Source organism: Pteropus medius, unplaced genomic scaffold, assembly GCF_902729225.1.
Source record: "Pteropus medius unplaced genomic scaffold, Ma_sr-lr_union100, whole genome shotgun sequence".
Lineage (NCBI taxonomy): Eukaryota > Metazoa > Chordata > Mammalia > Chiroptera > Pteropodidae > Pteropus > Pteropus medius.
In genome coordinates, this window is record NW_024349804.1 from 12,941,509 (window position 1) to 12,956,240 (window position 14,732).

Genomic DNA, 14,732 nt, shown 5'->3' on the forward strand with positions numbered 1-14,732 from the left:
CCGCCCACACGCGGCAGCTGGCCTCCGCTGCCCGGTGCACCGCCCTCCGCTCTCCTCAGGAAGGGGTGGCCTGAAATCCCGATTTCCTGGGTAGGGAACAGGAACGTGGGGGGTCGCACAGGGAAATGCCGCAGCCCCATCTAAGGAATGTGCAGTCAGAGCTTGGTCCCCTTGTCCCCTCACATTCTCCGAGCCCAACAGCGCCAGTCTGGCTGAGGGAACCCGTGTGACTCAGGAGGGCCCCGTGACCCCATCGACATTTCTGCTGGCGCACGCTCTCACCGCCAGGTGGCGCCAAAGAGCAGCCAGGCCAAGGGCTGGGGCCACTGGGGTCCCAGGCCTGCCCTGGTCGCTTCAGTGGGTTATAAGGGCAACGCCATGTGTTACTTTTCAGATCCTACTTATCGTGCTATGGTGGGATGGTACTGTGTCTTAATGATTTGGAAATTTTGGTTTGATTTTTTGAGATTATTTTTGCTCGGAATGGTACAGAAAAACTAAGCTTTCTTGCAAAACCACGGCGAGAGGACACGGGCTCCTCAACTACAAACCAACGCTGTAGGACAGGTTAAACTGACAGAGGACCGAAGGCAGGCGACAGACACCGCGCTCCGCTCAGCGGCTGGGGCGCCCGGCGTCTCTGGGCGCGGGGCGGGGGGGCTGCAGGAGGGCCGGCAGGGGGGCCGGCAGGGGCCGCCCGGCAGGAGTGGGGGGCGGGCGCCCGCTTGTTTCTTCTCTCCAGGATGGGACACAGAGGTGTCTACCGGGGAGGCTACTCGCTGGGTCACCTTGGAGAGGACGTTCGCCCGGCCTAACTGCCGGTTTTACCTTCGCGAGTCTTGGTTTACAAGCGGCTGAGAGGAGCAGGCCCTGGGGAGGGGCGTCCGAGCGGCAGCCGCGGGTACGGCAGGGCAGGGCTGGGGGATGGCCGACGTCGACAGGCTGCCGACGCCGAAACCTCTGCCTTCTCATCTTTGGCACGTGTCCTCCAACAGGCACACATGCCAGGGAACTCACGGGCCAAACCCCAAGAACGCTTTCCTCCCCCCCGAATCCAGTGTCACCTGACCTGTGGCGGGCTGGAGCATGACAGAAAGTGAGGAGAGTAGAACCTTCTCGTACGTCCACGAAAAAATCCTATTGTCGAAGACTCCGCACAGTCACAGAACATCAGCGCCGGGAGAGACCCAGAAACACGCGGTAAGTTCTTCATCCAGTGAGTCCGGTCGGTCATCCTGACTCATGAGGCCTCCGCCTCGCGGCCTGGGCGGCTCTTCCTCTTCTCTCAGCTTCTGGATTTCTTACGATCTGTGCCTCTCACCTGGCACTGCCCTCACGCTGTCTTGCACACGTCTGCTATGCTTAGTGATTTTTAAAAAGCATATCCAGTAAGTAAACGAACGATAATGGCAGCTCCATTTACTGAGTGCACATTATAAGGTAGGCACTGAGTTTAAGTTTCACGTATTTTATCTTAAACTCTTACGAAAACAGAGTAATTTCAGTATCGGGCCCATTTCACAGACGAAGAGCCTGAGGCTCAGAGAGGTTGCGTAAGTTGCTTAAGGTAATTCATTCGGTCAGCAAGCATTTTCCAAGTTGCCATCATCCGCCAGACTCTGTGCTGGGGACACGACTGGCGAGCGAACTGGACCTGAATCTGAATCCAGTCACACAGGAGAAAACACTGGAACGTGAAGTCAGGACAAGACTGTGAGAGGCCCCGAAACGAGCAGCGAAAGAGCCTTAAAAAAAAAGAAGCACGGGATGATACGACCGGTCTACGGTTCCCAACTCCCGTCAGCGTCCTGGAGGGACATACAGCAGGAGGGGGCCGGTCGAGAGGCCTGTGTGCGAGCCCGGACAGCAGACAGCATTCGTGACAGGCTTGTCCCGAAACGAACAGCTCGATTCATGAAGTGGTGATGGTCCGGGAGTTGGGAGCAAACGAAAGGCCCTCTGCTCAGGAGCGCGCACGGCTCAGAAGTCTCAGCCACGTGGCTGTGTGCGGAGCTGACCCGGCCGCCGCTGAACGCGTCACTCTGCAAGCCTCGGAGAAGAGTGAGGCACGGGGTGGCGGCAAGTCCCACCGAGGGGCTGGCTGGGCTGACCGGGTGGCCCTGTGGCACTCGGTCCCCTCCCCTCACCTGTGGGAGCACCTGCAGGAAACCGTCTTCTGCCCTACCCCCCAGCATTTTCGTCACGTACCCAGAGCCCGGGCTGCACGTCACGGAAGAGCCGGGATTGGAACTCGGCTCTCCCGCGCTCCAGGCTGCTCCCCGCAGCCGCGGAACCCAGCTGGGCAGGCTCGGTGCCCTGGGCCTTAGTCCCGCTGCCCCCTCTGCCTCAAACTGCGGCTGTACCGAAATAACCGAGGGCCGTCATTTCTCCCTTTCTTCCTCTCCCGACCCTTCCTGTCTCCTCGCCCTAGCAAAGAAGGAGGTGCCAATTTTAAAATCTGTGGACAGAGGACGTTCTCTTAACAGCAGCAAAAGACGTCCTCTAAGCATGGGACAGACGCCCGCGCGCGGTAAGCACAGGCTGCAGACGCACCATCCTGCTCCGAGTGAGCGACCGTGTGTGCCAGAGCGCGCCCGGTGGCAGGTTCACTGCGGCGTCTCGTCACCGACACAAGCGAAGCGGTCTGAGAGGCGTCATGAGCGGGGGACGTTTTGGGGGACAGTAGGAAGACGGAGAAGGCGTGGGCCACGAGGAATAGGCAGAGCTGGGTCAGCGGGCCTGGCTGTGCGCCCAGCGGGCTGTGGGGCTCGGAGCGAGTCGCACGCCCCTCTGAGCTCGGTGTTCTCGTTGGTGAGACGAGGCGCCTGGACCACAGCCTCTAAGTCGCCTTCTGTACGGTTGTTTTCATGAAAGGATGTCTGTTTCCTCCACTGCTCAAGAAAGAAGCAGTTGCTTTGGGGGGCTAATTCCCTCTTTCCATCTGTGACCCTAGCTCCCACCTCCCTCTGCGGGGCGGGCGCACGAGGGGGAGCACCCCAGGACCGAGGGCTGTGTGCTGCTTTGACAGCACCAGAGGCCAGGGCAAAGCGCCAGGCGTCCGCGCATCACGCCTCCCCGTCCGCCCTCTGCCCCGCACTCTGTCCCGCCGCTCGGATGCCAGCAGGTGGTCGCTCCCTCCTTCCGTGCACGCGGGGATGGAGGGCAGTGGAAAAAAACATGTCGACCCGCTTCTGTGACCCGACTGCCACTCGACGAGGACAGCTCGGGGACCTCTGAGTGCACGAGTCTCCGGGCCCTTGGTCCTCTGATGTCATTGCTTTGCCTCCTAACTCAACGCGCAGGCAGCCGCTTCTATGGGAGCCTGTTGTGCAACTTCTCAGAATCACAACGTGAAAGCCAGAGGGAGCGGAGCACCGACCTTGTCCCCCCGCAGGACCCTGTCCCCCGCAGGATGCTCTGAGCCTGGCTCTCCAGCCCCTCCTGCCCGTGCCCTGGCACCTGCCCCTCCCCGGCCCCAGCGCCCATTCGCCGTACTGTCCTTTCGGCACGAGCTCACACGCCGGGACCTGGTGTCCACTGAACAAACTCCTCGTGTGGCCCGGCTTAGGCAGCAGCTAAACGGCACATTTCTGGGTGTCAGTACCCTGAGCGGAACGGAAGGTCAATAGGAGAGAGGATGAGACAGCGGGAAACAGACTCCACGAATAAAAGGAGCTGCGCACACGCGCTGACGGAGAGCGGAGCGCGCGGCGGGGACGCACAAGGAACTACAGCTCGGTCTTGACGTCTTCGAGAAGGGCAGACGCCCATCATTCAGCTTCTCACCTTTTTCTCCTTAAAAGAGTTGCCTGGTTCTTCCAAACTTGGTTGCTTAGGAAACATTACTTTGTAAAACCGCACTTGTGCACAGACAGTGTCCCTGACTGTCCCTCCACCTCACTTGGGTGCCTGTCAGACGCCCTCGCTGCCTGCAGAGGAGTTACTTACCTGTCCACCTCTGCGATCACCTGCGTCAGGCCCACCCTCTGCGACCAGCCTGGAAGCCCCGGGAGGGCGGGGGCTGTCCTGGCCACCACCGCCCGCCACGCACTAGCTCGGTCGTGACAAACAGCAGCTGCCCGGAAAATCCTCACAGGAGGAGGATGGACCAGGGAGATGGTCCACAGGTGGCCTGGGTTTGAAACTGAAGTCTGGAAGTGGAACGTTACAGGAAAGCTCGGTTGTATTACTTCGGCCCGAGGGAAAGGACTGACCTCAATCCTAAGTGCCCGGCCTCGTGGGCTGACAGCCCGCGCACACCTGCCAGTCTAAAAACGCCAAAGAGGAATTTGAGAACTTCACGGATCAAAGAGAGGTTTTGTTTTTCATCTTGAGAACCTAAGATATCATCTCAAACCCCCGCAAAGTCTTTTATAAATGAGCAGTAAAAACGCAAAACACTCCCCCCAGTTCAGATGATCACAGGCCTCATCGAGAGCCCGAACGAAGCCCCAGCGAATGAGGCTGGGCCGGCCGTGGTGCAGGCGGCCCCGGGGGACAGCGGCCTCGCGCACCGCCCCTCCGGGCGGGCCTTCGCCTTACCGCAGGTGGGGACGTCCTCCTCGGCTGAGGAGGTCTGCTCATCTGTCGACGGCTTTTTCTTTCCCAGACCGATGATCTTGGTGATTTTCTTCCCGGTGACTTTAGACACGGTTCCCTTGCTCTCTGATTTGGAACTTTTTTTCCTCTTAACTGTCAAGAATAATGACAACGATAAAAAAGCATGCTTTAATTGTAGACTTTAACTGGAAACACATCAAAATAAAGCATTAAGTTGCGGCCAATTTTCCGTCCCTCCATTTTTCCTTATTGAGCACCTGCTACACGGCAGCTACCGGCACACGGGTTAACATCGTGGGAATATTTACTCGCCGCGTCTACTGACGGCTGTCACGCAGGGTTAACTCTTAACCACGTGCAGTGCCAGTCAGGACAATCAAGGCTTCCACATGGACGGGCATTTGGACCTCGCCTCCCTCTCCTGACGTCAGTGGCTGTGTTGGGGGACGGCTTACCGATCCCCCCAAAGCACACTGCACCGGTTTATTAAATGCTGGGGTCGTCGCCTTACGAGGAGACAGGAGTCTTAGCCATCCCCTGTGGCTCTGACCGCGTGGGGTCTGGACTGTGTCCACGTTCAGTCAGGAGGCTGTGTGCCAGAGCTGCGTGCGTCCAGCACTTTCTCTGAGTGGCCAGCGCTCTGTCTGAGCCACGACAGCTAGGACAGAGGGACCTGTGCGGAAACTTCTCAGCTACAAACTGGTCAAGAGGGAGGGCGAGGACGAAAGCTGAGAGAGAAGCCAGAACGCACTGCGACGATTCACTTCCTTCAGGAGCTGTTTACTGTCGACGACACGCGAAGCACCGTGCCGGGCAAAAAAAAAGTTTAAACCAAGGTCACCTTTACGAAGTACAGAAGGCTGCTCTTATAAACAAACGAATAAAGAGATAACAGAACGTCCGATACAGGTGAACTCACTCACACGCGCGTCCACACGTTCTCTCCGCAGGACCTCACTTTACGCGGGGACCCGGGAGACGAAACGGGAAACAAGGCGAGTCCGACCGAGGCAACGCCCGCCGCGCCCCGACATCTGGCAGGACCCTAAGACGGCTCCACGTCAGGGCGAATCTCAGAGACAGCCTTCTGGGCTCTGATGACACACCCTGTGCCCGGCGGGCGACAGACCGTACTTTGGATGGGGAGGACTAAAAATACCCTCAGAATCGACGGAGTTACAGTCACCAGGCAAAAGCGGAGACCGTGGCCTTCTGGAGTGAACCCTGTAATATCACAGTCGCCCACATTACTTGGGTTCCGAGACTCTTAGCGGCCCGAGCGGCTATGTGCTTTATGGTGACTGCATTTCAGAGCGGGGACAACTGGTCCACGCTAAGGGCGGAGTGCAGGTTGGCGGGCTGGGCAGCTGCTCGCCCAGGAAGCCGCGGTGGCAGCTTCGAGCACAGTGGCTGTCGGGCTGTGCACGGCCAAGCCCTTCCCCGCCACCCATGGGTCCCACCCCTCGTCAGCCCACACGCTGTGCAGGAAATCGCGTGCTGACACATCGGACACAGGACTTGTATTCGGAACACAGAAAAAAACTCTCAGATGTCAAGGATAAAAGCAAACGATTCAATAAAAATAAGGGCAAAAGATTTGAGTAGGCATTTCACGAAAGAGGGTACCAGGATGGCAAAGCAGCACGTTTTAAAATGGTGAACTTTGTTCGTCATTAGGAAAACGCACGTCAAAGCCACAATACACAGCGCTACGCGTCTATTCGAACGGCCAACGTGAAACAAACACCGCGACACAAAGCGAAGACGACAACCCGAGGCCGTCGCGGGTGCGTCTGACCGAGGAATCCCGCTCCCAGGCACCTAAGCAAGAGAGATGAAAACGTGTTCACGCAAAAACCGGACTCCTGCGGACGTCTACACAGCTAAAGGCACGACCCCTCGTAGGCGCAGACAGCACGGGCGTCCTTTGGTGGGTGGCGGATGAGCTGACTGTGTGTCCACACGCCAACGCCCTGCGGCCACGTAAAGGAGCAGATCGCTGAGCAGGCCGCTGCACGGACGCATCTCACGTTCAGGACCTTAGTCAAAGCAGCCAGACCCAGGGGCTACTGACTGTCTGTTTCCCGTTACAGGACGCTTTGGTGATGGACAGAAAACAGACCAGCCGCTACCGGGGGCGAGGGGTAGAGGCAGATGACACAGAGGAGGAAAAGGGAACGTTTGGGGCGAAAGGAATGTTTTACATCGTCCCTGTGGTGATAACTCGCATGCCAGTAAGCGTTTGTCAAAACTCAGAGCTGTATGCCAAAAAGGTGAATTCTATTATATGGTACGTATACTCCATAAAGCTGACTGCAAAAAAGGAATTCGATATCTGTATCTCCACATTCACGGCAGCGTTATTCACAACGAACGAGAGGTGGAAGTGACCCGAGTGCCCAGCGACAGGTGAAGGGTAACACGATGTGGTGCATCCACGCCCTGGACCAGCGGTCAGCCTCAGAGAGGACGGGGATTCCGCCGCCCGCTGTGACACAGGTGAACCTAGAGGATGCTGTGCTGGGCGACGTAAGCCAGTCACATCAAGTTCAATACCATATGATTCTACTTTACGAGGTGTCTCCAGAGGGGTCAAACTCACAGGGACAGAAAGTAGGATGGTGGTGCCGGGGCTGGGGGAGGGGGCGGGGGAGGAAGTCACTGGTTCATGGGGACAGGGTTTCAGTTTGGGATGATGGAAACGTCCTGGACATGGACGGTGACTACGGCTGCACGACATTATGAACGTACTTTATGCCACTGAACTGGACACTAAAAAGTGGTGAAGACAGCAAATTTTATGCTGTGTATTTTACAATTTAAAATATTTTTTTAAAAATAAAGGTAAAATACATTTTCAGAAAATCTTTTTTTAAAAAAGCTTTTGGAAATCTGCAAGTCTAGCCTCCTCATTTTAAAGACGGGGAAACTGAGGTTCATCAAAGAGGAAAAACTCGCTCAAGACCGAGCGACGGCAGTGACGGGGCGGGCCCGTGGGCTCCCGTCTCGTCACCCGAAGCGCTTTCCCGGAGAATCGTTTCTCAGTGCTCGCCTTAGGGCCTCCTGGTGATCAGTCAGGTGAGGCAATGACCCGCTCTGAATAAATTCAAAACACATACGGGGGCGCCACCAAAACGACAGGTGGAAACCTAGGTCAAGGTCCGGGGGGATGGCACGTGGAGTGACTGGCGTTAAGCGAAGGGGTTTTCTGCGGATTTCCATCAGGGTAACGCAGGACGACGCCCCCTACGCGACTGAGGGCCCGAGGAAGCTTTCGCATGACCAGAGCTTCCGGACCTGGCTGCCGCGTTTCAGTTTCTCTTCACATGTTTTTGGCACGAGCAGAACTCACCCTGTTCTTTTCCGTTACACACGGCGACTCCATTTTCCGTGACGCCCTCTCCATCTGAGCTTGGGCGCTCCGAGGACAGTTTCTGTAAGGATAAAAAGGAGTAAGTTCTCACAGTGGTCGCACTGGCCAAGGGATGTATCACGGACCAACCAAAAGTTATCTCAAAGCTGAAAGAAAATGCGGGCCAAATTCAGAGCAATCCGGGCAGTTAAGGGCTCAACTATAACACAGACTAGCTGACCGGCTTGTTATCAAAAGCCTGCAAAACATCAAAAGAACAGAGAAAAAGCTCAGAGGTCCTACTAACACACGCTATAGTACCATGCCTATTCCGTTCAAATCACGTTCTTACAAATCATTTTGAAAAAAAAAAAGGTTAAGATTACAAAAAAAGGTTCCCCCTCACCAAGCCATATGACGCTTCCAGAGAGCAATACTGTAGGTGGCTTGTTTGATTTCCTCCCGTCCTTTACCAGTAAGTGGACGAGTGTCAAGTACCCGCTTGTAACAAGTGCTTGGAATGGGCACACAGGCAGACAACTTGCTATTAAAACCATTGCAGGCACCGGACTACTAGTCCTCATAGCTGGATTCCGGGAGCATCATCAGAACTCTAAGTTGGTATCTGAGGAAGAGACATCTTTCACAGCTGGAATCCTTCCACTCCGAGCAGAGGACGTGTGGGGTCACAGTGGAGGACACGGGCGCCAAACGGCCCTCTGAGAGCCTTTGCATCACAGCCCAGTGCCACAGGGACTGGCCGGCCGGAAGAAAAACCAAATATCCGGGTGATATCAGGACACGGGGGAGCACACGTGCTCAACTCACAATGCGAGGTCCAGGCGACGTGGGCCAAGGATGCGACAGGCGTTCGCCGTCCTAGAGCAGTGCTGGGAAAAGCCGCAGGGAAAGAATCAATGGCATTCAGTGGGAACCTCACCCATGCCAAGTCCCAGCGAGAGGGTGACCGAAAGCCAGTGCTGTCCCAGCCCTCAGGCTGGGGAGGGTTTCCTGGGAACCAGGTCAACCGCGCTGGACAGGCCCGGGACAGCCTCAGAAACCAAGATGAGAGAGGGACACCTGCCAAGCCCCATGAGCGGGTGACAGAGGGACTGTGACGCACTGCCGATGGGAGGTGACACGGGACCCGCCTCTCTGGAAAGTGATTTACTTAGTAACAGGGATCCAAGTCTTTAAAAAAAATTCTATCCTTTGGTCTCGTAATCTAGCTTCTGGGAGTCTGTTTATTCTCAGGTAATAGAGAAGCAGCAAAGACCTACATGAAAGATGCCAGGCTATTTTAAACGGCCAAAAGAGAAACGAAGAGCTCGTGATGGGAGCAGGTGACATAAACGATGGCAGGCAAACGCGTTCCACATTATTCAGCTGCTGAAAATACAGAAACACGCTTTGCTCACTATACGTTTTTAAAAACCAAGAAAATTGGTAGTAATATAAAAGTGGGGAAAAAGCAGCATAAAAATTTTTATGCATCAGATTTCCGAACTATAAAAGAAACACGTGAACAGGGAAAACCGATTCAAAATATGCCGAGGAGCTGCCTCCTCTACGGGGTGGACTCGTCGGCGATTTTATTCCTCCTATTTGCGTTTCTCTGAACTTTCTGAACTTTCCACATCAAGTAGATGTTAGTTTTGTAATCAGGAAAAAAAGTGACAGGCCTGTAATACCAGGACGAGGGTTGTGAGGTTAACTTTATGTGTCAACCTGGAGGGTGTTTTGCATGAGACTCATACTTAAACCGGTGAACTCTGAGAAAAGCAGACTGCTCTCCCCGATGTGGTGGGCCTCGCCGGCCAGCTGCAGGCCAGCACAGAGCAGTAGACCAGCCTCCCCCAGCAAGGGGGATTCTCCAGCAGGCGGCTTTCGGACGCCATCTGCTGGCCACATTGCAGATTTTGGACTTGTCAGCCTCCATAATCACATGAGCCAATTTCTTATCATAAATCTTGAATATAAATAAACTCCTTATATAAATCACAGACACATACACACACATGAATGCACGCAAACATACCCTGTTGATTCTGTTTCTCTGGAGAATCCTTACTAAAATAAAAGCTGACAAAAAAGCATCTGTTCACTGTCAGGGGGCTAAACAGGGAGGACTTGTCAAGGTCCTGGGGTGCCGAGGACTGACGGAGCACCGCGTGGCAGGGGGCCAGGGATCTCCGTGGACACGGGATCTCTGTACGTAGAGACAAACGAAGCATAGTCGGAAAGAGCCGGGCTGTGCCGTGACAGGGAGGGTTTAAACGTTTCTGCAAAAGGGCTCAGCCGGCCCACCCCGCTGCATCCTCACTGCGCCTTTCTACAGGGAGATGAGTACAGAGCAGAGGGGGCCGGGGAACACAGCCTGGTCTGCTGGGACTAAGCCTGCGGGGAGGGACGCTTATGCAGCGCCTGCTGTATCCTGGAAGGACGCAGACCTGCATTCGGATTCCTCTCTGCCACGTAATAGCCAGCTGACCTTGAACAAGGCCCTTAACGCCTTTAAGTCCATTTCTTCATCCAGAGCTGAGAATAATAAAACCAAACATGCAGTCTGTAAAATGACTAGCTCAAGCTGCGTGCAGAGTGGATACCTGAAAAGCATAGGAAGTAGGATTACTGCCATTTCTCTCTCTCTTTTTCAACTACAAGTGCTGAAATTCTCAGAGAACGTCATCAAAACTTTGCGGAGGCCTAACTCCTCTTGTATGGCTACTACGCGTAGAAAATCCACGCCCCTTACCTTCTCCAGTTCCGCCTTGTGCACCGGGGAGCTGGACGGGGGCGGGAACTCTGAATCCACCGGCCCACTGCAGCCGCTGTAGACCTCTCTGATCACCTGGAATAAGTGTCGACATTGGTTAGCACATCCACAGGCAGAGATACTTACATACGGGGTCAAAACTTGAGATGGACAGAGGTGTGTGGTCTGCGGGCTCAAAAGCGCCTGGCTTTCCGTTCCAGGAGGCCAGCACTCACTCATCTGTTCGTTCGTTCATTCGCTCATGCATTCGCCGGTGCTGGGGTGGGTTCGGGATGCGGGGGAACGAGCACACACGAGGGTCCTGTCTTGGGGGGGCTTCCATCCCAGGAAGACGGCGAGTTTCGCCAGGAAACGGAGGCCCCCCGAGGCAGCGGTGAGTCCACACGGAAAGGGGCCTTGAACGAGACGGCGTGGCTGAGACCGAGAGACCAAGAGAGGCCTGACTGGGGTGACATCTGAGCTGCGAGCTGGGTGTCAAGAAGGCTCCGGCATGTGCAGAACTGGTGGAAAGGGCTCCGGGCAGCGGGGACAGCAGGCATGAAGGCCTGTGGTGGCTGTGACGTGTTTGAGGACAACCCAGAGTTCCTGTGGCAGGAGGTGGGGCGCAGAGGCCAGGTCGCGTGGTGCCTTCGGGCCCAGGGAGGAGACTGGAGTCTATGAGGCGCAGCGGGAAGGCCTGCGGCGCCCCCAGGAGGGGCGTGACGGAACGGCGTCTGGGAAGCAGGGCGGCGCTGCGGTCAAGGGCACGCGCTCCGAGCCTCGCCGCCTGGCTGCGTCCTGGCCTCCACCTGGGCCCGACGAGTTCACCGTTCCGAGCGTCGGCGTCCCCCTCTGAGAAGAGCAGCCGCGGCAGCCCTACCTCCTAAATGCCTCAAGACAGTGCCCAACCATACGAACACTCGGTCCCCGGAAGGTGGTAGAGGGCCGGGCACGCGCGTCGTCGGGGGGGAAATGACACAGGCGCCAGGAAAAAGCGCAGGAAAGTGCGTGAGAGGCCACTGCCGCATCCCCGCGGGTGACAGATGGCGCGCGTGGACTGCAGCCGCCGCGCTGGGGACAGAGAGGAGCTAACGGGCCCGGGACGCGATCCGGAGGGAGACTCAGTCGGCCCCGCTGATGGGCTGGGTGTGGGACACGAGGGGAAGGCCGAGTCCAAGATGGCGCCCGGTTCTAGAGACTGGCTGATGCCACCTACTCAGACGGAGACGACGGAGAGAAACGGGTCGGGTGAGACTGAGGGGGAGACCTCTGGAGGCGAAGGCAAATTTCCAGCCAGAGCTAGAAACGAACGAGGGAGTCAGTGGCCAAAGGCTGACGATCGCAGCCTGGGTGGGGTGAGTCACCAGCAGGGAGGGCGACACAAAGCGGAACGAAGATCCGGAGGAAAGGCCGAAGGCCGGTCAGCACGTGGGCTGGAGCCGAAGCAAGGAGGCTGGGGAGACCCGGCCGGAGCGGACAGGGAGGCGGGAGGGAAGCTCACCACGGAGCGGCAGGAGGGGGCGCTGCGAGAGACAGCCCAGCACACGGCCTCCCAGAAGTTTCTCTGTCGGGGAGCCTGCTGGACAGCAAGCCTGGAAGGGACACCTCGGGTGATGAGCGCAGCGGAGCCGGGAGGGGCCTGGGATCTAGAGAAGGCAGGGCGAGGAGGCCGGACGGCTGGTGCGCTCAGCGCTGGGAGTCGAACACGGCCCCGTCTGACCCGCTCTACTCCTCAGTGACTTGTGAGGGAGGAACGCCCGTGACTAGCTGAAGGTCGGAGCCTCCCTGAGCCTCGGTTTCCTCACTACCAGCGAAGGAAGGGGTGTCAAGATGGCCTGTCTTGCCATAATAACTATGCGGTTAAGAGAAAATGAGACCTTACATGCAAAAAGCCTCAGCTGGCGTCCAGCGCACAGATGCTCGCAACACGGTGGCGGCTGTCATCACCGACACCGTCACCACGTGAGCGGCCCGTGATTTGTGGCGAGAGCTCGCAAAACGATCCTGGCCTAGACTTCCAGGTGTGAGGTCTGCAGCATGTAAGCAGTGGTCCTTGGCACTACTGGTGTTCACAGCCACCCCTCCGTCACCCACTGTCCCTGCCATCGTTACCGAGCTCCCACGAGAGCTGGGCGTGATTCCGACCACTGAGGACACGCAGTAAGTAAGACAGACAAGATTCCGGGTCGGGGAAACCTACATTTTTGTAACACGAAAGTCAGCAGGCAAGTCTTTCAAAATGTCTTCTATCCTTTTTGGAACGAAGCTACAGTTCTGAGTTCAACCCAAGCACCTTCTCAGCAGAAAAGAAACGCCCCAGTCCCAGATATCCATGTAGTAAGTAATTTTGCAATATGATCTCAACAGACATCCAGATTCACTCGGCCTGCACTGCTGCTGGGGTCAGAGCCAGGGACTCACAGCCCAGTGTTTCCAGCCATTTTGCTGCTCAGCTGTTTTAGGAATAAAGAGCGATGTCCACATTTGAGACTAAAATAGGAAAAAGGAAAAGGAAGAAAAAGCCCAGAAACACTTGCCCCTTGCAGAGTCCGAGGCATGAGAGCGTAGCCGGGGGGACGGCGAGCCGGCGACCTGGGCCTTCTATGCGTCTGGAAGGGGAACCCGCGAGCCTCTCCCTGCTCCGCGCTGATCTCCCTGCCGTGGGACGTCTTCGCTGATCCCTCACCTCCCGACGTGTCTATCAAATCTTCAGGTGCCGAGGCAAATTTTTATGTGATCTAAAGACAAGAGTTTGTCTTTTCTCTAGGGAAAGAGTGTAACACAATGGGCAACGCCTGGGCTCTTGCGTCAGACAGCAACTGGGGTTCGCGCCCCAATTCTACCACTTCCTCCCTAAGCGAGGCTGAGCGATCTAGACTCTGAGCCTTATTTCCGGCTCCCCGCCCAAAACAACACCGAGGGTCACTGTGAAGGCGAAGCGATAAACTGACTGAAATGCCCACCCCAGGGCCTCTCCCAGGACCGGTGCGAAGCAGCCTCGAGCTCCTTCCCCGACTGCGGCATCCAACCATACGAACGAACCCGAGGTTCACGAGTCCTTCGCTCCGCACCGGAAGGCTGAACCCTACGAAACGTGAACCGCAGAAGCCTACCCACGGCAAAGCTTTTCTTCAAAAACCAGTTGTCTTTTCTCTTTTTCTTTCTCCGTTTTTCACAGGGGGAGAGGCGCAGCAGCCCCTCGGCAGGGTCCTGCTCCGTGCTCCTACCCGCCGCCTGGGTGTGGTCACGTGCTCCACGACCGAGGACATGTGCTTTTTCTCTTAGCTAAGTAGGACTCGCGCTTGGAGATTCAGCCTAGGCCTCACGTGACCAGCAGGCCTGCTCCGGCCTCCCACAGGGGTATACGGTACAGTCACCCCTCTCCACGTGCCCCGATGGCCACGCATCCCTCTGTGGGACACAGGTCATGTGCGCTGCATATTTACAGGCCTGGTCTTTCTATGAAGCTGTGCTCATCTTCATAGAAGAAACTGTGCCTCTTGGTATTCCCAATGCTTAGCGCGTAATGGCAACTAAAACAAGTTTAATTCAAAAAAAAAAAAAAAAAAAGGAGGGAATGAAGAAATAAATTGGACTTGAAATTTTCTATGGAAAAAAAAATGGACGAAAAACAGAAGGAAAGAAACCAGGCCGTCCCACAGAATAAGTAAAGACTCGTGACAAAGGTTCCCCGCTCCTCTGCGTGGATTTCTCAAGTCCTCAGGGAAAACAATGTTTTGTAAAAGGGGGCGCGTACAGAAAAGCCAGGCCTGCAGCACCAACGCACCCCCCACGGCCGGCCTCCTCACACGCTCTCTCTCTCTGGTCACTGAGCTGTCCCCTTGGCTCTCCCCTGTCCCATACCAGATCCCCTTTGCCAGCAAACAAAGGCTCAGGGACCTGAGGAATCACTGGACTTGCCAGGTGAAATTACGTCGCCATCGAATCTAAGTCACACGGTCACATTTTCTGAGAAGCCTTTCCGAACAAACCCGACCCAAACATATCTGTATGCTTAGGTCAGCTACACAAGTTTGTTCTCTATGAACCTCCCCTGCTAGAACC

The 14,732-nt window shown here is 56.1% G+C and overlaps 1 protein-coding gene across 7 annotated transcripts in view; it reads right to left on the bottom strand.

Moving 5' to 3' along the window:
• Positions 1–14,732, bottom strand: part of AFAP1 (actin filament associated protein 1) — a 101,552-nt gene that overhangs the window by 24,944 nt on the left and 61,876 nt on the right. For all 7 annotated transcript variants that reach the window (XM_039838006.1, XM_039838005.1, XM_039838004.1 and 4 more), the window contains 3 exons: positions 10,668–10,763; positions 7,913–7,994; positions 4,543–4,692 (listed from right to left, as the gene is read on the bottom strand). In XM_039838006.1, coding sequence (XP_039693940.1) covers positions 4,543–4,692; positions 7,913–7,994; positions 10,668–10,763 — 328 coding nt within the window. The remainder of the gene's footprint in view (positions 1–4,542; positions 4,693–7,912; positions 7,995–10,667; positions 10,764–14,732) is intronic.